Consider the following 26,789-nt stretch of genomic DNA (forward strand, 5'->3'; position numbering starts at 1 on the left):
AGTTTATATCTGTGGATGAGAAAATTATGTTTCCATCTACAGTCCCAGACTGCCAAGTTACTAAGAAATATGGAAACGGACCTTTTTGAGCAAGAGGTGGAAAAATCCATAAATCAACAGTGACTCTTGGAAAAAGCACACATCTAAAACAAACTTAAAAGATGATCTTTAAGGGCAGCTTCAGGACTTTCCACTTGGGTTTCTCTGTACTACTCTGATTAACTTTATTACCTTCTACAGCGTCATAACACAAAGGACAAGAAATTGGAGGAATGTGATTACATGGTGGCATCCCTACCCAAAGGTCCTAGTTTTCAGAGACATCCCCAATTTCTGGTCATGCCATTGTTCTAACAGTCCAACAAAACAACCCCTGTAGCCTACTAGACCGTAAGGTCTAGACCCCTACTAGACCCCATTACCCCTGTAGCCTACTAGACACTAAGGTCCTTCAGGGGAAAGATGGAATCTACTACTTCTCTCTTCTTTACCTGATATGGTATCTGGCTCACAGTGTGCAGACACTACACTTATCAATCTCTCATTCAATTAATGCATAAAATCAAATCTAGTCTCCCAGTTTCTGCCATCAAAGGCACAAGGGGGAAAAAAAGTCAGAAAAGGCAGCCACTTATAAGTTAGTCTTTTAAAGGTCGGGTTGTAGAGCCATTTAAAAAAAAAATTTTTTTTTTAACATTTATTTATTTTTGAGGCAGAGAGAGGAAGAGCATGAACAGGGGAGGGTCAGAGAAAGAGGGAGACACAGAATCTGAAATGGGCTCCAGGCTCTGAGCTGTCAGCACACAGCCTGATGCGGGGCTCCAACTCACAGACTGCAAGATCATGACCTGAGCCGAAGTTGGATGCTTAACCGACTGAGCCACCCAGGTGCCCCTGTAGAGCCATTTTAAAGTGTGATCTATTTGACTCTTTGGCTGAGATTCAAATGAATCAATATATTCTGTTCCCATGTATATGGTTTCCAGGACCAAACTTGACCTCACCATTTAAAGTGGATCAAATCTGAGCAGATTATATGAGCAGATTGGAAGTATGACAGCACCCACACCTTGGAGAAGAATGGGGGTGGGGGGGAAGGAAGCTCAAGTTTCCAAGAGAAATGGGGTATACCCAGGTCTGATTCTACTCTTTGTGAGTTTGGTGAAAGCAAGGCCCAAAGTCTCAATTCCAATTTGAAGATTCTACAGCTTAGATAAGTCACTATAGAAAGACTGGCAGAATCCTTCTGGAATCAACGTCACATTTTATGCAAACCAGGCGCACAGCAGTGTGGTTCTCCACCTAACAATAATGAGAAAAATCAAATTGTGTCATTTGTTTTAAATCTTGTGTGAATATTACACACGTATGTCATATTATATAATGTCAGTATGAGACTTCCTTTCACAGTAACAGAAAATTTAGGAGCTGTGGACTATATCTGTAATTTTCTGTATTATTATACATTATATTGTTACCATATCTGTATTCTTTCAATGAATCAGGGCATGAACAAGTTTTGAATAGAAATGTTTAGTCTCTGGCTTATCAAGATTTAGAAAAAAAAAAATAACACAAAAGTTTTTAAACAGGAGCTCACCAAAAGAACTGAGGCCATCACCAACATACAGGTAGTTTAAGTCTTGAGTAAATATTATCTCTGTTGTCTTTCTAATCAGAATCTTCCAAACCATTTACATAGGTTACACTATGAATAATTGTGAGCTTAAAAAATGTTTTCTTTAGAGCATACCTGAAGTATGAACAGATGAAAACTCCATATTTAAGCAATTACACACAACTCACAAATGCCAATTTCCATCACAATTAGCCTAAGTTATGCAACATATTTTTGTTCCTTTTTAGTATATAGGTGATGTATGTTTTTATAATTTGCTTAACTGCCTATAGTGAAATTTTAAAATCACACAGACCATATAAAACCATAAAAGAAAGGGTACCTTTTTATTTTTCCCAGTGTCCCATGTTTCTACATTGCTTATAGAGCTTGTACAAGAAACACTGTTAGTTTCTATATAAAGATTTCCATAAAATTTTTATAGTTTCTATAAATGCATAAAGATTGTTGGTTTCATTATAACCTCTGTTTCAGTGCCAGTGGAAAGAAAAATTACCTGCAACTCTAAACAGCGAACTATATAAATAGGGTGAGTAAGGGTGCTCAGACCTCTATTCAAAAACCTCTAAGACACTGGCTATATTTCACCAAAATATAGATGAGCACACTGGAGAAGCAACTTCTCGTACACCCCCTCTAAGCACTACTCTTGGAACAAACAGGCTGTCAAAAGTGCAACTGTGAGAACAAATTATTAATTCTTCATGTTTTAGGACAAGAGGTAATCGTATTATAACTAACATGTTTTAAAATGGTATGTGTAATGCCTATTACACTTGACATATTACAAGGCTATTTATGGAAATCTTCTGATAGGTTACCATAGCTTTACTCCAAATTATCCCATAGTACATGTTATAATTACTAAAGGCCCTTTTTAATCTGGAAAAGCATATAATGTTTTGAAACCAAAGATGGGATTTTGATGAGAATGGTTGACCATAATTTGCTAACATGTTAACTATCCTTTCCTCCCTTAATTCAATTAGTATTCATTAAAACTACACTAATCACAATGAATAAAGTTTTACCAATTATTTCCATAATTATGAATGAATACAGTAAACAGAATAATTATAAATCTACTTAATTAACTACAGGCTGTTTCCAATAAAAAAAAGGTATTCATGTTTTGTATTTTATTTTTAACGCTAGATTGACATGCTGATATCTTTGAGAACCATTTCTAGAAATGAAAAATAATCTTATTGCGATTCTGGTCTTTTTTAACAAATTTTTCTATGGTCCAGGCTTTATTAAGAACTTCATTATCTAAACCTGGAGTGAAAGATTGAAAAGAATGTGGTTTAAGCTACCAAAACCAAAGTAACCAAAAAATCATATCCGTGATTTTGGAATCTTAACACCACCCGCCCCCCCACCAAAAAAAATTTAGACTACTTCATATTACGCTTAGGGACACAATTTTTTAAATTCCTTAAATACGTTGTTACAAGATTTATTTTTTTAAATGCAGGATTCAAGTCAGGATCCTATCAATGTTGATGTTTTAGTACTTAAACCAGCTAAGCATTAAACAAAAGCAGATGAATAAATAATGTGAACTCTGAGAAGCCCTTGCTTTTGCCTTTTTGGTTTGTTCCTCTATTTTCAAAAATACAGGAATTGCATGTCTTTCCGGAATTAACAAAGCCTATACTTTCAGGTTTCAAGATAGCAGGCTTACCAGATTTTAAATGAAATATTGAGTGCTACAGTGATTTAATGGTTTTAAACCATAGATGTCGTTGCGGTCTGAGGGTGTCACAGACAACTTAAGGAAGAAAAAAAAATGGGGCACAGAGAAATCACTTTGTCAGTAATTACAATCAAGAGTCCTAAGATGTGGCTCAGGCTGCTCATTACTTCTTCTTTCTGAATCGAGACCCTTATTTACATTTCAGATTACATTTTTTATGAAACAGTAAGATCTATCAGAGCTGAGAGGAGCGAAATAATGAGGGGAAAACATTTTAATAAAACGTGTTGGGTCTGCATTACTTCCGTGTCAGAAAGAAAGGCTACTTCTGTAGTGATGGATCATTTATTCTGCTTCTAAACGAGAAGCAAAAAGATGAAACTGATGAACTTTTACTGCCCATTTGTCTTTAGCAGACAATTAAGACAGAGAAGATCAAAATGGATTATCATACCACGCAGACAACTGGCCCAACAGTAATACATCTCCGGGACCACAGATTTGTAACTCTCTTTTATCCCTCCCCTTTCTTCTTACTTCTTTTTCCACTCTAAAGGCAGTGCTAGCTTTGTGGCTCAAGGAGAGCCAAAAGGCTGGTCATCATTATTCAGTCACAGATGTCAATCTAACCTCCCTTTTTTCTCAGTTTCTAAAGCAGTGAGCCACAATAATTTGTGACAGATTCTTTTACTGTAAGGTACAAAGAACACACAGAATAAAACATCTAGCAGCAGCAAGTGTCTCTGATCAAGTGTGCTGGTACATGGGAAATACACTATATGTAAAAACAAGCACTGGTAGGTTAGGCGAATGAGGAGGAAAACTGGAGGAGGGAGTTTTGTGTGCGTGCGAATGTAGTAACAAGCAGTATGCTTTGTGGTGAATTAGCTCCCATATTCCTTACGAATTACATCATAAATGTTTTAATACTAGAAATGTTGTCTAGATCAAGCACATATTCAGCATTTAAGGTTTCTATGGAATAAAACATTTCTAAGAACCCTTTAATACAGCACACCAAGGGGAAAGATAATTTGGTTTAATCCAAAAAATGCTGAGAAGAGGAGGAAAAAATAGAAGATTGGCACCCAACTGATAAAAAGGTAAATAAGAAATATGCAGGTCTCATTCCCTTGACCATCCAATCAACTGTCAAATCAATTTCTGGGAACGTGGAGGTAACTTCCCCAAAAGCAAAGCAGACCTTTCATTCACCCTTCGTTCTCGAGTTATATGTGATAAGGAAGGGAAACCACGTATGCCGAGTTGGAAGAAATGTTAAATAAGACTCTCCTAAGTCTGCATCTAGCCCATGAGTACCGTCCTCCAAATTTTAACATTATGTTAACAGATCTAAACAAAGAAAACAAGTAACTATCCTGTGAATACTTTAAAATAGCTGAAAATCATCATTTTTTTAGGTTCTTACCGTAATTTTAAATTATTCCAACTTCAACATATGAAATACTTGTGATAACATCCATTAACCAAAGTAAAGGGAACTAAGTTCATAACATAATATTTAATCTCTAAACTGAGTTTCACATGCAACAGAAGAGTATTTCTCTATATACACACACATACTATATATATGGGGACTGTACATACATATGTGTATATACACATATGTGCCTCCCAAACATACAAACATATACTCAGAAAAACAAACATGGGAAGGTAAATACCAAATTGTCATAGTGGTTATCTCTGAGTAAAAACTATAGATGAATTGCATTTGCTTTCTTTTCATTCTTTTTTAAACTTATTGCTGATTTATCCATATTTCCTAAGTATTTTGTCATGAACATACTACCCATGTGATTTTTAAAAGTTACACCAAAAAGAGGAAATAGTCATTCTGGTCAAAAAGTTTCAGATATAGCAAGAAACTATGTTTAAAGGAATAGATGCAGATGTTAACCATGTTATTTTCAGGTTTGTCCCACAAAATTTTCTCTTGTTGGCTAATTCAGAACCTGGGACCACAAAAGTTATTTACCTAGACAAAAGATTTTAGAATAATGATTTTCTTAAGAGCTATGGACTCAAGTCTATTCAGAACCACACTTTGAGATTTTTCACTCTTTAGACATTGTTTGATGAAAAAAATTAATAATGAGGTCTTATAATCTTTGGATTGTGCAGTTTAAATCCAATGGGTTCAATCAATCACACAGCAATTTAAGGCAAGATAAAAATGTAACTCTCCTGTTGGAAGACGAAGCAAGGGTTAGAGAAGATTAGTATTTTTAAAATCTCATTCAAGAGTCTTGAGATCACACACAAAGGAAACCATACCAGTTCTCTTGGGTTCTTTTACAATAAAATCTCATTACAAAGCATCTCATTATACTGATTATCCAGTTATATTCCTGGTCACATTATGTCCCCTGTATTCATAAAGATGTCTCAGATACCTTGCCCTCTATATAACAGGCCACATTGCAAAGGTGTTACGACTATTGTACTGGATATTTCTATTCCATTGTACTTATCCTCATTCAAGGACATTTTTTAATAGACAAAATCCAATGGAGGTACTTCAGAAACATGTTTTTATTGTGTACAATATTCTACATGTGAAAGACCTTATAATTGTTTTACTCAGTGTAATCAAGGATGCTTCTATCTTGAAATGGCTTTAAAAAGCATCCCAAATTGCTTATTTGAACTAAAAATGTAAGATGCCCCCCAAAGAGCTATAAAACATCTCTAATATTTCTTAAGATAGACACTGGAATCCAGAATGTATAACCCGGATCTAATTATCAAGAGTAGAGCAACATCACAACTTCAGCGCTATTCTGTGACTAAAATATTTCCTTTCACTTCACTCCATGCTTGCGGGATACAGGAAATTCGAGATGGCAGGGCCAACCAACCAACTTCAACTTTCACTACCATCATTAGAACTAACCTCACCCTGAAGACCGTTCCTGAATGCGTTATCTTCTTTTTGGAGTACTACCATAACACACAGCTTCATAATCTATTTCAAATTCCAGGAAATGTTATAAACTTCCCTCCACATCCTCTCTTTTTTTGTTATGCTGGTTCTTGACTGCTTAAATAGCATTTAAATAAATAAATAAATAAATAAATGAATGAATGAATGAATGAAAGTTCACAGGCAGCCCAAAAAGGATTTCCAAACGAACTGCAGACTACAGCATACCTCAAAGTAAAAAGTAAAAATTTGTGATAGGTTTTTCTTCCTTACTTTTTGTGCATTTGTTCCTGAAGGTTAACACCCCAAATCTAGCACCAATATTTTCAATCCGATACCTCATCTGTTTTTACTTTTTGTCTTGGGTTCCTAATTGCTATTTCTCTTCCCTCTAAAAATTCATTTATCTCTTTCAGTAAAAAGAACAGTAATAATATGTTGAACAACTCTGAAATAAATTTTGTCATGTAAAAAATTAATTACGCATTCCGAACCTGGTCACTGTAGTCCTCCGGGAATTGCCTCTGCACCTCAGGATCTGTAAATAATTGACAGATAATATTAATTGGCTTTGGATTAGTGAGCAAGCAGAGGATCACACATTAATATTTGATCAGAAGATGATAGCAGCCCTGGCAGGGGATCCAAGGGGGGCAGCTGAGGCTGCTATGTTGATGAGCACAAGGACGGACTCGGCAAGGCACTCCCATTACCCTCCTCCAGAAATATAAAAAAGAAAAATTCTGAAGACCTGATGCTACTGTTAACTTTAGACTATTACCTAATGCAAAAATCTTGTCCGCTGCAAATTGCACTCAATATATTTTTCCAAAGAAAATGAGTCTTAAACCTGGCTTGACTTTTTTTTCTCTAATCAGAAGCCTCCTTTTCACAGTTACAGATGTGGGCTTGATAAACCACCTTAAACACCAGTTCCAGATTGCGTGAGTGTGTGTGTGTGTGTGTGTGTGTGTGTGTGTGTGTGTGTGTGTGTTGGTAGGGGGTTGGGGGGGAGTAAGAGAAGAATTCTTTCAAGGAACAAATGCAAAACTCTTTGCTTTTCAAAATAAAATATACCCTTAGCAAAACACTCATGAACTCTTGAAAATACAGATAAAACCAGATGAAGTTTTCTTCAAAACAGAACCAAACAATAGATTTTTGGCTTGGCAGTGCAGACAAAATATCATGAAATGAGATATTATGTTCTACTGAACATAACAAGACTTGCATAGAAACTATAAAAATACATAGGTGAAAACACCTTTTATGACCATCTGTTTAAAATGGAATTACCAAAGGGTTCACTTGATTCCTCAATCATAATTGCAAGATAATCCAATGCCATCGTCTGTAAGTCAATACAGAAGTGTACTAATTAAAAGCTATTAGCACTCCATTTGCTATTGATTAGGAAAACATTCAATCTTTTCTAATAAGAGTAAGACTTGGTTCCTCAGAGACACATTATGGGGGAGTGATAATAATATTACATATTTGAGAAATCACATATCAGTGCAAAGGCTTGTGGAAAAGCATAATATTTGAGGGTCCCCTCGCACACTAATCACAAAATACACTACTCGGTTTTCATAGCTATCTTTTTTTTTTTTCATAACTACCTTTTAAAACATCAATTTACTTCTCGATGAGTGAATCCACATTAAAAGTTAAAACCCTCCAAATCACAACACAACAATGCAGCCAAGAACCTTTCTGCATCAAAGAATCAAAAAGGGAGAAAACAAAGAGCCTATTCACATACTACATTTAAACCCTAGAAATACCAGTTTTCAAGTCATTCAAGTCAATGGATGTTATTTTTTCAAAACCCAAGACTAGTAACAAAAGCAGGAATATTCAAAAAGGCATACCAAAAAAACAAAGCTTCCACCAATGGATGATGCAAAAAAGCTGAAACTATTTGTAGACCATTTCAACTCTTCTTGAAGGATCTTCTGGTTGACTTACAAACTGGGGACCAATTTCCTTCTTAACCTTCATCTGCAAGTAGTAGATGGGACAAAGGACCCACGTAGACTGTGACCAGCAGAATTCTGGAGTGACCCTCTCTGAGGTACTGTGCACGGCTGCCCCAGTAAGCCTGAGGAAGAAGCTGTTGCTTCTCTCCAGCCGGAAGGGCTGAAATCACTCAAGAACTTGGCCCTCTTGGGACAGGAGGCCAGAGGGCGCTAACGGTGTGGGCTGAGCAGCACTAGGTCTACAGGGAAGAATTAGTCAGCAGGATGCAAAGATACAGCCAGATGCCTATCAAACCTCTCAAAGTGTGCTGCTGGGGTGGGGGTGGGGAGAGCTTCCATAAGAGGCAGTGGTTCCAATTCCTAAAACATACGTACGTCACCCTGGTGCAGAAAAAAACTGGCATATTAGGATTTAAAATTTGCACCCAAAACTGAAACAAAAATGCACTTGTAAGCAAGCCACTGAGGGAAATGGTGAAAAACAAGTTCAGGAAGCCACAAAATAATCTAAGGCTTCTTTTTCTTCCAACTGTCATGTGATTAACACTCTTTAACCAGAAAACCTCATATAGAAATGACTCACATGTACATCTTTAATATCATGTCCTCTTTCTTGCAGTAGTTGATGCTTCTCAGGAACCACAAAAATACTCATGAAAATAAAGATGGCAAAAAACACAAAGACTTATCTTTTTATCACCATTCTCTGAGGGGACAAATGTCAAAAACCAAAATTTGTGATATATTCTTCAAGTTAAAAAATAAGTTTCCTACTCATGGGTGGGAGAAGGAAGGTTTTTACATCCTTGGTCAACTACGTTAATAAGAAAACTACATTAATAATTAGAAAATGTATTTTACTCATATATGCAGTCTAGAACTTTAAAACGAGAAGAAAGCATGGATAAAAAGAAAACTCAACTTATTTTAATATACTAACGGTAAAGATGACCATGGAGTGCCAAGATGGAACTCATTCAAATCATGCCATCCTCAACACTGCCTCAGTGGTAGGCATAATCACCATCATCATCAAATTCCTTCAACTGTCCTCAGACTAACCCCAAAGTGAGATGCCCAGAGTTTTACAGAATCACGTTCCAAGAGAATACATGGATTATTATTTACTACGATCCAAGCATAAAGCTTGTGCTTTCCTTTAAGGCCTTGAGGGTCACAAAAGCAAACTTCATGGGTTCTTAACATTCTCTAAAGCAATATTTTTTTTAAAGTGGAATGGGGGCAGATAGGGAGGGCAATGCTTTTTAAACCCAAAGCCCAACCTACTAAGTCCCATTCAATTAGCTAAAGATCCGATCTGATAAAACACTATGAAAGGAATTTTGTAAAAATTAACAAAAAAGACGAAAATAATTGATTTGCGTTTCCTTAAAATGTCTATTTTGCACAGTAGAGTGAAATCCTCTTTTTTCACATTGAGTCGATCATAATGCCATAATGTCACCAAAATATCGACATTGGAAACATCTGAGTTTAAAAGGTCCAAATACAATCTGCTTTTCTCAAGCAACACAACACCCGCCTTACTAACAGTTTCAGCATGGCACATTGTGCAAAACGTAGCACCCTGCAGTTAAGCAAACCGCCTTTAAATTTTCTGTCTGGCAGCAATCCACTTGCGTGTCTGTATGTTTTTACAAGGACTCTATGTATTTCATTGCATCAGCTGCATTTCTTTGAGTTTTAAATGGTCTGGGAACATTTTATGAAATGTTCTATATCTTTATATGGAAAATAACATACACTGGAAAACTGTGCATCGGTCTAATATTTATATATCTATTTCTTTATCCACCATCCAATACTGTAATTGCTAATGTTCCAAAACACCTTCTCACATTCATACCCTCACCGCCAAATGCAGTGTCACCAAACAGCTAACTTTCAACACAAAAATCTGCAGATCAGAGAACTACCAAGGAAAAAAGCAACAATTTGCTTAGGCAATTGGCAGTAAGAAGAGAAGCATGGGCATATGTCAAGCTTTTTCTCTAAGAATTGTCCCCCTGAAGGAAAATTAAGAACATTCCTTTTCCTTCTCTCTCGGCAACTTTCTCCAGATTTAAGTGGCTGATTCTTAACAAAATTAAAAACTAATTTCATCATCTCTCAGGAAAATACTTTTCAACAAAAAATATATTAAAAATATCTCGCCACAAGACGCACGGTATGGTAGAGTCCATACGTCTCTTAACTACATACACCTCAAAGAGGCAGCTGGCTCTGGGACAAGGCTTTGCATTATGTCCATGTGATGGGCTACTCCCTGCTTCCAGCACCGTGGCCCTGCAAGAGGAGGTCTCCACAAAGACACATGGGCACCACTTCCACTGGAAGCCACCAGAAGCATTTCCATACTTAGGACATTTCACAGCACGGGAATCCCAACAGCACAATCTGATTCAGGCACCGAACATGACCATGCTTAAGAGGCTATGTCTTCACAGCGGGGGGGGTGGGGGGGGGAGTTTCAGAACAAATATGTCTTGATTTTTTTTTTTTTTAAAGAAAGGTTAATTTTCTTCAACCTCAATTGTTCATGTTTTCGAGTCTTCTACCATAACATACTTTAAATCTTTAAGATATACCAGATTGCCACAGGATGTTTAATTAATAGAATAAGAGTTTGGGCAAGACTTGCTGGAACGGTGCTATAAATTATTTTACACAGGCTCCAAAACCTTGAGTTCTGCCTTAGGCTTCAAGTTCCTAGAAAACGTGGTAGACAGATCTTTTACAACAGAAATGCAAAATAATTCATAAAAGTACTGTGGTTATGTATGAGGGCTCATTTGTAGATCAGGAACTAGTATGTGTGCACACACTCACACCTTACCAAGTTATTTGCCTGTTTTTCTCTGTCACACCAAGGACTCCATTTGAAGGGTCAAGGCGTGACACTTTAACTATCGAAAAATACACTGACTTCATTTTTCTATGAAATGTGTAACAACGGCACACTAACCAAATGTCACAATCTTCTAGAGCTGGAGCTCTTTTAGGAAATTTCAGAGAAACTGCAAATGTAGCCGTTAACACGGGAATCTACGTTGCTTTCACTTTTAACATGGTAGGCATCAAGGCAGGGCATTTAATGCCCTCTCAGTTTATCCAGTCATTACCTCTAGGATATTTCAGTCAGTAAGAAACAAAACAGTGAACATATTAAAGCTTACAATTATAAAAATCTTCCCTTCAAAAGCTAGCCTTTAAAATTAGCTATAAACGATATAATCTCATTGTTCAATTCCATGTTGTTTAAGGTACCATCTTCCTCTCTCCCACAACCGTAAATGTTAATCCAAGCTGTAATCAGATTTAATTTTCCAGATGAGAAGATGAGAATATGCTGCAAATGGGTAAATAGTCCATTACCCTGCTCTTTCCCTAATGACATTTTCAAATTTTATACACTGAAAATGGTCACTCTCAGAAAGTAGTCTGAGAAGTCATATATTTTGAGGACGAGCTCAATCTTCCCCAAAACGCACTCAGAAATAAACTTTTTTTTTTAATCTTCATGAAGAAAAGTTCTTTTTTTTTTTTTTTTGTATAATGTAGCATTAAAGTTTCTGGACAGTATGAATGCAAACTGGACTGCACTGAAACAGAGCTTTAAGGACACTACCTATTAAACTCATTACTGTTATAAAGAGTCAGTTTCACTTACTTTATATTGCAAAATACCTAAATCATTAGTATAGCATTTTAACTAAATACAATTATTCTACTAAACTATTCCACTTATCATAGTTAAAATTTACTTATTAAAAATAATGTATTTTTGAAAGGAATATTACAAATGTTGTACATAGTTAAAAAAAAAACCATCAACATGATTTCCTTCTTCTTAACAGTGGAACAAAATAATTTATGTTGTCTTTCCTTTAAAAATGTTTTTAAATTAAAAATTACTTCTTCTCAAAAAATTATTGATTTCAAAATGCAGGTTTTACCCTGAAATTACAAAGGAATATAATTCACTATTATAAAAAGGCATTTCAAAGTCCTTTAAATGAACATTTGGTTTCCATGTAAAAGTGGAATTTCTTAAACAAAAATTATTGTACGTTTTAACTTTTTGCTCTAAAACATAAAGGCGGTAAAACAGAAAACTTTGAGTCATCACTGGTTTTAAAACTATGTATCCAGTCTAGCCTTTTCCCTCAACACTGGCATTTAAAACACATTCAAATACTACTTAACAGCAGCCAGCTTGATAACACAAGAACAGGTCACCGTCTACACCTACAACAAAAACCCAAACAACATTATTCAGGGAAGGAGAACACGACCCACCTCAGAAGGGTAAGCAATGGGACCATTCACGTGCCAGATTCCTCCTCAAACTAACAGATTCTGCCTTTCAGACATATCCCGCTCTGATGTGACTATTTATGCATAAACAGCAGACACTGACCTATTGTTTTCAGTTGTTGGACTTATGAATGTAGTACAGTTACCAATTAAGTGAATCAGCAAGTCCTAAATGCATCAACTGTTCTACAAATAATAAGTCCACTGACATTACGCAGTAAAATCTTGGGAGTTTCATCTCTCTTTCTAGGGAAGGGTGATAGATTTTTGACTAGCAAATGCCGCTACTTACCAATCATTTGAAATATTTTTCATAATTAATTCCATCCACAAAAGGTCTAGGAAAACCTGATTATCAAACTTATGCCACATGAACCCCAAAATCAAACACAAGTCGAATTCCAAAGGGGGCTTTATTTTTTTTTTTTTAATGTTTGTGTGTGTGTGTATGTATGTATGTATGTGAGAGAGAGACACAGACAGAGATGGAAAGAGAGAAAGGCAGAGAAGCAGAGAGAGAGGGAGACAGGGAATCCCAAGCAGGCTCTGCACCGTCAGTACAGAGCCCAACGTGGGGCTCGAACCAATAAACTGTGAGAGATCATGACCTGAGCTGAAATCCAGAGTCAGACACTTAACCAACTGAGTCACCTACGCGCCCCCCAAAGGGAGCTTTAAAATGGAAAAAGGGGGTGTACTGGAGAGACGAAAAAAGTCAAGAGAATACGTGCACTTATACTTCTCTTTTTTGCCTGCTGAACATCCTAGTTTTCAACTTTCATTGTTATTTAAATATTTAGGTCCTTAAAAATCAGTTGTAAGTTTGGAACTAATTGCTAAAATCTATCAAACTGATACATATTGATGAAGGTCCTTTTTGTTTTTTTTAACGGTTAAAATCCCAGGTTTCCATTTAACTTCCCTGTAAGTTAGGACTTGTTTTAGCCCCTCTTTTGAATGTGTACCATAAGTGTCCGACTTTTATTCCAATGTGAATAACTATTTCAGACTCAACCTAAATGAAGCTGTGTCCTTTGTGTACTACAAATGTAACATCACTGCATACAGTCTTTTCACAAATAGATAGAACACCTCTATCAGATCCAGGGGGGAAGAGAGAACTTCATCAGTTATTCAAATACAACGACTGACCATGTACCCACTATGTGCCAGGCTCTGTGATAGGAATTTAAAATAAAATTTCTAATTTTATCTTCATAACAAAGCTATGACATTAGGACTATCATAAGTGCATCATCGTTAAAGAAAGCAATAGGTTACCATTTGTCCAAAATTAGAAAATCAGTATTTATTCACAGCATAAATATGCAGAAGTGACTGGCCCAGATGAGGAAGGGGCCAGTCCTTGCTCTCTCAAGGAGTCTACAGTGTAACCCTAGCGGAGAATCCGCAGAATTAAACAATAACCACAGAGCTTGCCAAGTGCTGTGCCAGGATTAGAAGAAGGGCATCGAACCCAATTTTCACAAGGACAGGAAAAGCTTCAGGGAAGAAGTGACAGAGCCAGACGTGGAATCTAGGACCAGACCATGCATGGTTCATCTCGTGCTACCACAGGCCCCCTTGTGAACAGTCCAGGGGACAGGGAGTCAGTATCTGGTGAGGCCAGGGCCCGTGTTCTATTTAGCTTGGTCTCCTGCAAAAGGTCTGCCCTGTTACAACTGCTCAACACATATTTTGGCAAAATAGAATAAACAGAACACACTCCTTAAATACCCGCCTCTCTAAATGGATAAAAGGCCAATTTTAAAACATCCCATTGAAAACAAGCCTCTGAACACTACAGGCTTCCTTCCTAAAGACACATTGGCATATAAGTAAGCACACAATAAATATTAGTTGTTGTTTTATTATTAACCCCAGTGGAGAAATAAGCAAGCACTATAAATTAGATGGCTACAGATGTATAGGTATGCCTCAAATTGGAAGTACATGTGTTCCTGAAATAAACTTTTATAAACCCAATTAAAATTTTCCCATTGCCTGCCACTACGTACTTAGAGATGTTATAACTTTATCAGAAACTGCTTTTCTCTTCATCGTCAGTGGTTCGAAAATCCTTAAGCTACAGTTTATTTGCCTCCTGGCATCTGTTTGCTAATGATCTGTAAACATCAAATGCACTAGGGACTCTCCCAGATTTACAGAAACCCTGAGGTGAATCTCTGTATAAATGGAAGGACCTTTCTGCTAATTTCTTTGCGTTCTAAGTTTGCATTCCAGGGTTCAGAAACAGTTCCGTTAAACATTTTTGCAGTAATAATTACAATATTACCTACCAGCTACCATTTACTGAATGCCTATGTATCCCAGTTGTTGCCAGAGATGGTTTATTTTATTATCTTAATTAATCATAACAACAACTCTGCCAGGTAAGTACATGTATCCCTGTTTTATAAATAAGAGAAGTGAGGCTAAGAACAAATTCAGTTAAGAAACAGAGCTGGGATTCAGCATGGATCCATCAGACTCCCAAGAATCCAACAGTGGCTTTCTTTTTTGGCTTTATTTATGTATGTCCTCCTGTGGATCTGTCTTCTAGTTATTATTGTGACTCAACAATAAGAATACATCTGGACAAATAACCAAAACATGTTGTCATGAAATAGGCCTTAGCAGATTATGAATGAGAGCTTTCCAATTTCTCGATTTAAACTCCTTTGCCAAGTTGAGGATATAAATAAAATGACTCCAAAGTAACTAGCACTCAATTCAACTAGTAAATATGATAATTAAAAGATGAATTCCAAGGGGCGCCTGGATGGCTCAGTCGGTTAAGCGTCCGACTCTTGATTTTGGCTCAGGTCACGATCTCGAGGGAGGGATCTGCCCCTCCCCTGCTCAAACTTGCTGGCACTCGCTCTCTCTAGCTCTCAAAATAAATAAACATTAAAAAAAAAAAGAATGAAAAGATGAATTCCAATGAATTTTGAGTATTTTTATAGAGTAGAGATTATCCTTGGATTATCTACGAAAGAAATTATTTGCTAAACCGAATGAATAAGAACACAGAGAAAATGTTTTCCTACTTGGGAAATGTGTTTCCGCTGCCTCTAAACCATACTGAGAACCCCAATGCTAAGGCCAAACTACCACATTAGTACTGATAGAGCTGACACCTCAGCAAGGGATATATACTGTGCCTGTCAACCAGAAGACTTTCTTATAGACAGAATTCTGCCTCTCTTTCCCTGGAAACAAGCTATTGCTGCCTAGTCCTTGTCTGTACCATTAAAGAAGCAGCACCTATATATCCTATACCACTTGTGGGGGGTGGGAGGGTAGCAGAGAGTAAAATATATATATAATTTGCCATTTTAACATTTTTAAGTACACAATCCAGCTACTGAATTACTGTACAACCATCACTATCATCTACTGCCAAAACTTTCTCATATTTCTCTAACTAAAACTCTGAACCCACTAAATAACTTCCAATTTTCCCCCCTCCCCAAAACCCCTAGCAATCACCATTCTACTTTCCATCTCTAGGTGCCTCATATAAGTGGAATTATACAGTATGTATACTTGTGTGACTGGCTTATTTCACTCAGCACAAGGTCTTCAAGGCTCATCCATGTTGTGGCCATGTGTCAGAATTTCCCGTTTTCCCCCTGAGTTTATATATTTATTTTGAGAGAGACAGAGATGGCGTGAGCCAGGGAGGGGCAGACAGAGAAGGGAGACAGAGACAACCCCGCTCGAACTCACGAAACTGAGATCATGACCTGAGCAGAAACCAAGAGACAGATGCTTAACCGATTGAGTCACCCAGGCGCCCCTCCCTCCTTTTTAAGGATGAATAATACTCCACTGAATGGGTATACATTTTATTTATCCATTCATCTATCTGTGTGGACACTTGAGTTTCTTCTAGCTCTGGCTATCGTAAATAATGCTGCTATGAACAGGAGTGTACAAATATTTGTGCAAGTCCCTGTTTTCACTTCTTCTGGATATATGCCCAAAATTGGAATGGCTGGATCATTTGACAATTCTACACTCCATTTTTTTGAGGACCTTTTCCACTTTTAACATCTTTCAAGACCTTTGTGCTGTAAAGCTAGACTTGTCTAGAATCCTTGGCCTGGCCATTAAGACCAAACCACCCAATTTCATCTCTGTTTCTTAAAAATCAATCTCCAAACCTAGCCAGCCTGATCAATTGGCTTTGCCACAAAACGGGACATGCTCTGCTCATCTTTCTCCTCCTCCCACATCCAAATCAGACCCTTCCGGTTCATGCTGTCAGGCAGCACAATCTACAAACATGGCCAACTGTATATTCTTCTATGAATTAACATTCAATTACACTGGCACTTCAAAAAATTAACAAGACAGAGAACCATGTCCTCCATCACAAGTGCAATGAATTTGAAGTGTAGCTGGCAAAGGAACAACAAAACTGGCACACTCACTGAAACTCCTTCACTCGCCTTCTGGCACTCCTGGTCAGTGATCAGTAGAATTCTCAATCTCTTCGCACTAAGCTCCCTTCCCACTCTTACGTTCTCACCCTGACCTATTGCTGGCTTCCTCTGGAGCCCTCTCCACTGCCGAATGCTTCCTCTCCATCCTGGAAGCCTCTGTTCCTTGTTTCCACTTCTGGACCTTTTTCCCTCATCGTCCAAAATTCCAGATTTTAACCTGAGGTCACCAAACTACTCTCCAACTACACTCCCCAACCCCCACTCTGTTCTCATCTACCAGTCCTGGGGTTACTCCTCGTTCCTTGAGTCACACGGATCCTGGTGCACGGACACTGACTCCACTGCCACTCCCACCACAAGTCTTAGTGATTCCACTATGCACACAGACAATCCTTCCGAATCCCTGAATTCTTGATTCCTTGGCCTCCTCCCTGCCAAGGAACTGATCCTCTACCCAATCTCAGCTACTCACTCCCATGGTCATACCCAAACTCTGCAGTTACCAAAAACGGAAAATCCCTCAATGATCAGTTTCCAGCACGTAAGCCTCCAACCATGACCTTCCCTTCTAGTTCAGTCCCTACAGTATTGTCTTCATTCTTCAACCCCACAGGGACACTCTACTAATCTTTTCACTCCCCTTCATCCACCTCAGGTCCACACTATCCTCCTCACCCAGTTTAAATTCTATTTTATAACCATTCTTTTCCATACTTCGACATCTTTATGCCTCCCTTACTTTGTCAACCTTACTTGGCAAAAATCCAATGATCCACCTGCACCCCGGTACCGGCTAGAGAAAAACATCCAACTCTGCTGACTAATCTAGCTTTAAATTTGGATTCTTTACTCTAAGTGAGCTTAGGTAATTATACCACATTCTCCTTAATTCATTCACTCTCTTGTTCTCCACGGTGAGGATTTCATACTTTCTTCTCTCCCCTCAAACCTTCTCCATCCTCAATTGCCACTAATTACCTCGTTTGCCCCTTCACTGAGAAAATTAATCTGAAGAGAACTCCCACAAGCCTCCGCCACGCCTTCTAGCCACTTGAGATCACTGACCCACAGACTCCGCCTTTGTCCTACTGATACGATGAACTGTCTGTGCCCTTGCAAAGGCCCTTCTTCCACTTGTGCACCAGGACCCCATCCCCTCTCGCCAACTCAGACATTGCTCTACCAATTCTATGTTATTAATTTTACCTCTCTACTGGATCTTTCCCATCAGCATGCCAACATGCAGTTATTTCTGCTATGCTTCTTTAAAAGGTCAAGCCCCTGGGGCGCCTGCGTGGCTCAATCAGTTAAGTGTCCAACTCTTAGTCTCAGTTACAGGTCATGATCTCACGGTTTCATGAGTTCAGACCCCACTTTGGGCTCTGTGCTGCTGGTGTGGAGTCTGCTTGGGATTCTCTCTCTCCCTCTCTCTCTGCCCCTCCCCCACTCACATTGTCTCTCTCAAAATAAATAAATAAACGTAAAAAACAAAAAGGAAAAGGGCAAGCTCCCCATAGCTACCACCCCATTTCTTTCACTGTCTTTACAGCCATATACTTCCAGAGTATACTCGTGCTTGCCAATTCCTCTCTTCTCACTCTCTTCGAACCCATGGCAACCAAGCTTCTAGCCCCAGCACTTCTGTAAAACTGCTCCCGTACTAATGACCACACCAACTCACTTCTTACTCCTAACATCAATTATCAGTCCTCCTTCCTCATCTTACCTGGCCTATAAGCACCACTCGACACTCTTCCAGAGCGTCCCTCTGACTCACGGCTTCTCTTTTAAGCTCCTTGCTAACCTCTCCCTGCTGAAGGGCCCCAGACCTAAGTCCTTGGACTTCACTTTTCTTTCTTGATGTCCTCCTTCGCCAGTCTCTTTCAGTCTCATCACGACAAATACAAACATGCACTGTCAACTTTACACTTATTTCTCCAGCTCAGGCCTCTTCCAACTCCAGTCTCATTTATCTCACTGTCTACTCAACATCTCCACTTGGATGCCTTAGCAGACATCTCAAATTTAACATGTCCAACGCCAAGCTCCTGATCCTTCTCCCACATTTCAGATCCAATCTGTCAGCCAATCCTGTCAACTGAATCTTCAAAATAAACTCAAGTTCTGACCATTTCTCTCCATCCCCACCACTATCACTCTGGTCTAAGTCACCATCATTTCCACCTCAACAGTGTCCTAACAAAGGGTTCTCTTGCTCCTGCCTCTGATTCCCTACAGACTGTTCTCAATACAGCAGCCAGAGTAATCCTATCACTTAAGTCAGGTCGTCCTTCACCAGCAACCCTCTGACCTCGCTTCTTACTAGCCTGCCCCCTGACTCTGTTCCAGCCGTACAGATCTCCTTGCCTTTCTGTAAACACGCAAGCCATGCTTCCACTTCGCGGCCCTTTCCCTCACCGTTCGCTCTGTGAGATAAATACCCAGGAATGAAGCATGTGTTATCTGTCTTCATTCACAAGTTCCTTTCCCAGCGCTGCCTTGCCCAATCACCTTATTTAAAATTATAATTTCCCTCTCCCCACAATTCCTTGTTCTCTCTCCCGGTCTTATTTTTCTCCTTAGCACATTTTATCATCCAACATACTACATACTTTCTTATTATCTGTTTCCCCCTACTAGTGTGTATGCTTTCTGATGGCAGGGAATTTTGCCTATTTCATTCACTACTATATCCCCAGAACCTGGAATAGGGCCTAGCACATAAATACTGAATGAGTCAAAGAGAATGAAGGAAGAAAGGGAGCAGAAATTCAACCACTCCTTCCAGCAAATAATTTGGCAACATGTTTCCTGAGCCCACAATCCATACCCTCGTAATTCCACTTCTCAGAATCTATCCCAAGGAAATACAATTGCTTTTATGTTTTTTCAAACACCGTTTCCAAAATTGGGAGTGTTAATCAACTCAAGTGACCCAACACCTATATGCCACCATCAAAATTAGGTTTTGTCTATAATAACATGGGAGAATGCTAACATCACTGCATTAAGAAGAATTAACTCACAATGGAATATAAAGATGTATCACACCGTAACAACAACTGCTATTAAAAAAAATTTTTTTTCAGAAGACACAAAATGGAAACCCAGCAAAACTTCTAGCTATGTGTCTGAGTTGTGGAATTATGGGTTTTGTTTTTTTTTTTGCCTTATTTCCTGAATTTTTCACATTTTTAAACAACGTTCATAATTTAAAAAGAAAAAGAAAAAAGGAGAAGAAAAACTCTGTAAATAAAGGAATACGCTCCTGAGAAATTTGACTTAAACGGCCCACATATAACGTCCCCATCTGCCTCTTCCAGGAATCTACCCCTGATTACTTCAATTCACAATGACTGATTTCCTCTGAGCTTCTGTAATATTTACTGTTTTCGTAGCATCATAAATTATTAACACCTGACTGTGCATCTAATTATTTTACTATCTTAGACTGTTACTTCCCTTGTCTAAGTACTTGTCTTCTTAATAAAATAAGCAGTTCCCAAGGCCGGGACCCACATCTCTCTACCATCTGTACTCTTCCCAAGAATCAAGGCACCATGGCATTCAAGCACAGTGCCAAACACAGAGCAGACTGCCTGCCATAAATGCTTTCTGAATTGAACTCTACTCTGAAATGCCTTTATAAAATTTCCCAAGAAAGATTAATTTAAGGGTGTTTCTCATCAAGTCTCCTCCAAAAGACTTTATGCCCATCCTGCGTCCCATCTGTGAGAGGCACAGACCCGTGTCACTGAAGCTCAACAATTCTGCAAGTATTGTTATCCCCAGAAGACCAGGAGAGGTGACGTCACTGGCTCTTAATCACACAGATGGGCAAATGTAAAAGCCAAGATTCAAACCCATAGATTTAACTCAAAAATCTATAGATTTTAATCACGGTGCATATATAGCTTATTATGCCCCCCACCAGCCTCTTCCAGGAATCTACTACCGCTGACTATAGGTCTTACTCGCTGGACTAATACAGCAGAGGTTATGAAACTTGGGTGTGCATCAAAATCACCTGAACGGCTTCATTCAGCTTCTGTCTCAGTAAGTCTGGGTGGCACCCAAGAAATTCCATTTCTAACAAGTCCCAAAGTCGTACTGATGTTGCTCGTCTGAGGACAGAGCTCTGAGGATAGCTATTTTACAGACTTGATGAATACCAGCAACGGGTACAACGTTCCTCAGAAAAGGTGAGACAGCTTCAATTCCATCTTTGAGTCTCAGGTCAGGTACTCCTTTCCGTGAAAATTCTCTGGCCTTTCTTTCCCACCACTAGCAGGTTAATTGCCCTTCTCAGGCCTTGATCCCAGTTAACTATAGACTGGCTCACTCTACTTTGAGCATTATGTTACAATTACATTACGTGCGTACACAATGTATTATATAAATCATGTGTTCTATATATTATACGTATATATTACGTTGTTATATGTATATATTACATTGTTACTATTACTATGTTTTGTTTGTTTTGAGAGACAGAGAGAGAGCAAGCACCAACAGGGGAGGGGCAGAGAGAGAGAACCTCAAGTAGGCTCTGTGCTAACTGCACAGGGCCTGATGCAGGGCTCGAACTCATAAATTGTGAGATCATGACCCGAGGCGAAATCAGGAGTCAGACGCTTAACCGACTGGGCCCCCAGGCGCCACGTTACTATTACTAACACTATTACTAGTAAGACCCCTACTATAATCTCCTTCTATGGGTCCTCTAGTATTATAAAGGCTGGAAAGCTAAAAATTTTATTTCTCTAAGGCCCCTGACACTAGGGTACCAGCTATGATTTGGGCTCCACCAATCAGATCCACTTGGTGAGACCTGAAATCAGAGCACAGGCAAGAAGAGAGCCAGGAGGGAACAAAAAGATTTTTTTTTTTTTTTTCTAATGCAGAACTAGCAGGAATGGCATGATGGCTCTGGAGGCAACAAATTTGTTAGACACTTCCTAAGCCCAAGTGGTCAAAGGTGGGAATACCCTGGGGCTGACATTTGGGATAGCAGCTTCCAGAATCTTCCAGCTACCTCTACAGTGTGACTCTGAAAGTCATTCCTGGAGACTCAACTTAAAGCGTATTCCTACACTCAGGATTTCTAATGATTCCGTAAGACTGAATTCTCTGTATTCACTCCTTTTCTGATAGAGTGGTTTCTCTTATCTTCAACTAGACCTTGACTGATACGCTTCCTGTGCATACCTCTGTGCTATTATCACACTGGACAATCTTCCATGTACTTGCTGACTTTCCCTACCTAACCCTACCCTTCTTGAACGTAGAACCACTTTTATTTATCTTTGTGTCTTCTGCACCTAGAACAATATCTGACTCTTAACCCACAATCATTTTCAGTAAGCTTTCAGAAAATTACAATAACCATTATAACATGAAAAAGATTTAGCACGAATACTAAAGTATCAGACAGGGAATCAGCAGGCCTAGATTCTGCCACTATGTGATCATAAGTAAGTCTTTGAGTGTGAATTCTCTGAAACATAAACTGGAAGTGTTGACTAAAAGAGTGTTGTGTACTCTAAAATTCTGTCATCCTATGATCTAAAATCCTCAGACAACTCACTGCTTTGGTAAAACATCCATATCTACGAGTATCCTTTAAAGGAAAATGGCCCTGAGGAAAGCACTTCTTTCTGGTTTTCCCTGTGGCCAACCATCCTACCGAGTTAACAAGACTCTCATAAAAGACAGAAAACAAAATAAAGTCCTTTCAATGAAGTAAAATTTTAAATTTAAGCAGTAGTGTGGCTAATACTGAAATACCATTCTATATAGGCCCTTTTTAAGGATTTAGGAAGTCTGCACACTGAAATATTTATTTTCCATTAAGAAGCAATTAACTCAGGGCACCTGGGTAGCTCAGTTGGTTGAGCGTCTGACTTCGGCTCAGGGCATGATCTCACTGCTCGTGAGTTCGAGACCCGTGCCAGGCTCTGCACTGACAGCTCAGAGCCTGGAGCCTGTCTTGGATTTTGTGTCTCCCTCTTCCTTTCTGTCCCTCCCCCGCTTGCGCTGTCTCTCTAGTAAATAAATAAACTTAAAAGAAAAGAAAGAAAAGAAGCAATTAATTCAATAACTGTCCTAAACTAGACCGATACACTTGACATAACAATGAGAATTTTAAAGACTCCTTTCGTCCTCTGCTTGGTTCCACAACTTTGCTTCTGTGGTTTCGCCTCATTATCTGGAGGGGTTTCCTCCCTCCTTCCATTACTGTAAAACCTGCATTCTATAAAGGCCCAGCCTCCATTTCAACCAATAACACTTTGTAGGAGATAACACAAGAATTCTTGGCTTGGAATACTGCTGTGAGATCTCTCCTCCTCCACTTGCATTTCCTCAACAGCCTTAAAAGCACAACTCTCTTCTGGATGAAGTTCACTCAGGGTTTCCCTACGCTCTGGACTCTGCATCCATACTGAATCACAAGGGAAGGCAAGCTCTGTAGAGCTAGGTGAGGAGCCAGGGCTGGAGAAACAGGACCCACAGGAAATGTGGGCCGGCAGGGGAGAGAAGGGAGCCATTTAAGAGGGCAGCACACAAAACAAGGTGTGTTTTAAGAGGCTGGTACACACAACAGACCCTATGCAAACCCTATAGTGCCTAAAGCTAACCACTGTCAAAATTCCAGTAAGTTCTTCAAGCTCTTCAAGACCAAATAAACTAGGGTTCTCAGAGAATTAGTCTGTGCTCAGGGCACATTGAGATAAAGGTGTAGCAAAGACGGTTATGGCTCTTCTCTCAGACTTGCTCACACAGTCCCTCACATAGATACCTTTGTATAAACAAGCAAATCATCCCCCAAGAATAGGAATGGGACTTTGTCAGGGTTGACTCTTCCCAGACGCAACAGGGGGCGGGGGTGAGTAACTGAGTTCACAGGATGCAGTAAACTCTGGCTGTGGAGTGTTATCTCAGGAGTGTTGATCAGGCCTTTCTCTCTACACATCCTACTCAGGACGAACCTGCCCCACGCCACCATGGCCCTCTCCTAGGACTTACACAGTCCATCTCACCTGATGGAGGACAACCCATATAAGTAGCTTATATGGGTTAGCTCAACATACACAGCCAACTCTAGATCTATTTCTTCTGGAAGCCCCTGGCACCTGCAGGATTATGCAAACGGTGAACAGTAAGGTGATCCCCGTACCTGACAGGAGAAAGCTGCAGACCCTCAAGGCTAATGAAGTTGTTTGGACACCATCTGGGCAAGATCACTCCAGACTACAACCCGAGAAGCTGGCGTGAACTGGATTTCGACACTTACTCTTCTAGTAATCAGCTGTGTGACTTTGTGTTGGCTACTTAACCTCTCTGGGCTTCGCTTCCTCATCTGTAAAATGGGGATTAAGACAGTATCTGTTTTATAGGGCTGCTATGACATAATAAACGAAATAATGCACTTAAAGAAGTTGAACTAAGGGCCGGCATGTGTAAGCTACCAGTATATATTAGGCATTACTATCATTTTTAATATTTTTCAGAATCGCGTGGCAAGCAAAAAAGAGAATGAGCACTGAACTCAGTCCTAAATTAGAATCTTGATTCAACTACTTATCAGCTGTGTGATCCTGCACAAACCTGTTTTTCTGAGCCCCAGGGCCCTGATCTATATATAAACTGGGCATAATAATTATCTGCCTCACAGAATTTTCAAGATTAATAGTGGATGTGAAGCACTTTGAACAGTAGCTGGCACCTAGCAGATGTTTAACACCCGTTTTCCTCCCAAGGCCCCCATTACGCATAAGGCAGATAAAAACACTAAGAAGCTTTGGGGTGCCTGAGTGGCTCGGTCAGTTAGGTGTCCGACTCTTGATTTTTGGCTCAGGTCATGATCTCACAGTTCAGGGGTTCGAGCCCCACATTGGGCTCAGTGCGGAGCCTGCTTGGGATTCATATTCTCTCTCTCTCTCTCCCTCTCTCTCTCTCTCTCTCTCTCTCTGTGTGTGTGTGTGTGTGTGTGTGTGTGTCTGTCTCTTTCTCTCTCTGCCCCTCCCTCACTTGCACTGCCTCTCTTTCTCTCTCTCAAAATAAACTTAAAAAAAAAAAAAAAAAAAAAGACACTAAACAGCTTCCAAAGTAGCCAATGATTCAGTTCCTCTCTGCGACCGTCTGCTTACATATGATTGGAGTCTTCACCTCAGTTCTATTTCTGAGCTCTACTTAAAATCCTGACCCTTCCTGGTCAGCCCTGCTGTCTTAGTGCTCCCCTTCCTTTCCTGGTAAGACGTTTGATCTTTTACATTTGTCCTATTATCCTGGTTCAGCCAGACAGGAGCCTTTGCTAACCCAAACTGGGCTCCTAGCCTGTCCTGGCCCTCAGTTGATCACCATTGGCCCTCTCCAAGAAGGTCTAATCTTGAGCAGTAATACGAGGTTGTCAAACTATCCTGATATTGCCTTTCCAAGGTGATAAAAAAGAGTCTTTCAGTGAAGGAGTCATTCACTGAAAAATTATTTTTTATACACCCACTACTGGTAAGCAGCATGTTAGGCACTAAGAGGGCATCAAGAGACATGACCTGTGTTCTCTCCCTCATAAGAGGTAACAAATACTCTGCCGAAGTTGCTCAAGTACAACAGAAATTAGGACAGTTTTGAAAGAAAGGGTCAACAAGGACTCTCATTCCTACTCAGATGAGGGAAGAGAGGTGGCAGCCTCTGCCAAAGAAATGTATCTGCTCCCTATCCCACACCAACATAGTCCACAGTTATCTAGGTAGCCAATGTTTCCATTTGAGCTTGAATTTGTTCACCTTTCTTGCACGAAGCCTTGACTAGATCCTGTTAAGCGATCGACCTGGCCTTCCTTCCCCTCGCAGACTCCAAAACTGAAAGCATTTCCAAAGGAGATGGGACACCAGGCCCCATACCTTACCACCCTGCAAGATGCCAGAAAAGGGTTGGAAAGAGGTGCTGAAATTTTACAGTCCCATAAGTCCTGTCATTGTCTTCCCCTCATCAGGTAAGCAAAGGTTAAGAGTATGGAAAACTTCTGGAGGCCGAAGCATCTGGGGAAAGAAGCACTCTCACGCAGTCAGCAACAGAGAATGTGGTTGGATGGAAAGTAATTAATTATAATTTTTCAGAAGCACAAATAGAATCAATTTTAAATGCCCATGCCTTTTTTTTTTTTTTTTAACGTTTATTTATTTTTGAGACAGAGAGAGACAGAGCATGAACGGGGAAGGGGCAGAGAGAGAGGGAGATACAGAATCGGAAGCAGGCTCCAGGCTCTGAGCCATCAGCCCAGAGCCCGACGCGGGGCTCGAACTCACGGACCGTGAGATCGTGACCTGAGCTGAGGTCGGACGCTCAACCAACTGAGCCACCCAGGCGCCCCAAAATGCCCATGCCTTTTAAATCACCAATTTTACTTCTAGGAAAGCATTTATAGAACTCATGGAAGCCACTGCCTTCTACAAAAAAGTTCATTAGAGTGTTTTTCAAAATACTGTAACTATGAAACCACCCAAATATCAATCAACAGGGAAATGGGTAAATAAATTATGGTAAACCCATGCAATGGAGCCATTAAGAGTGGTTTAGGACGATGTGGAGCAGCCAGAACTCATATACTGCTAGAGGAAGAATAAGTTAGACAACCACTTTAGAAATTTGACAATATTTAGTGAAAGTCACATACACCCACCTCATGACCTAGCAATTCCCTCTTAGATATATACCCAGGAGAACCAAATGT

General features: G+C 39.5%; 1 protein-coding gene across 9 annotated transcripts in view; it reads right to left on the reverse strand.

Annotated features, from left to right (window-relative positions):
* DENND1A (DENN domain containing 1A) overlaps positions 1-26,789 on the reverse strand; it is a 515,742-nt gene that overhangs the window by 376,383 nt on the left and 112,570 nt on the right. For 8 of the 9 annotated variants that reach the window (XM_086683990.1, XM_086683987.1, XM_086683986.1 and 5 more), the window contains exon 3: positions 6,780-6,823. The exons of the other annotated variant lie outside the window; for it this stretch is intronic. In XM_086683990.1, coding sequence (XP_086540116.1) covers positions 6,780-6,823 — 44 coding nt within the window. The remainder of the gene's footprint in view (positions 1-6,779; positions 6,824-26,789) is intronic. 9 annotated transcript variants of the gene reach the window in all.

This window comes from Puma concolor, chromosome D4 (assembly GCF_028749965.1).
Source record: "Puma concolor isolate L17-30 chromosome D4, mPumCon1.1.hap2, whole genome shotgun sequence".
Lineage (NCBI taxonomy): Eukaryota > Metazoa > Chordata > Mammalia > Carnivora > Felidae > Puma > Puma concolor.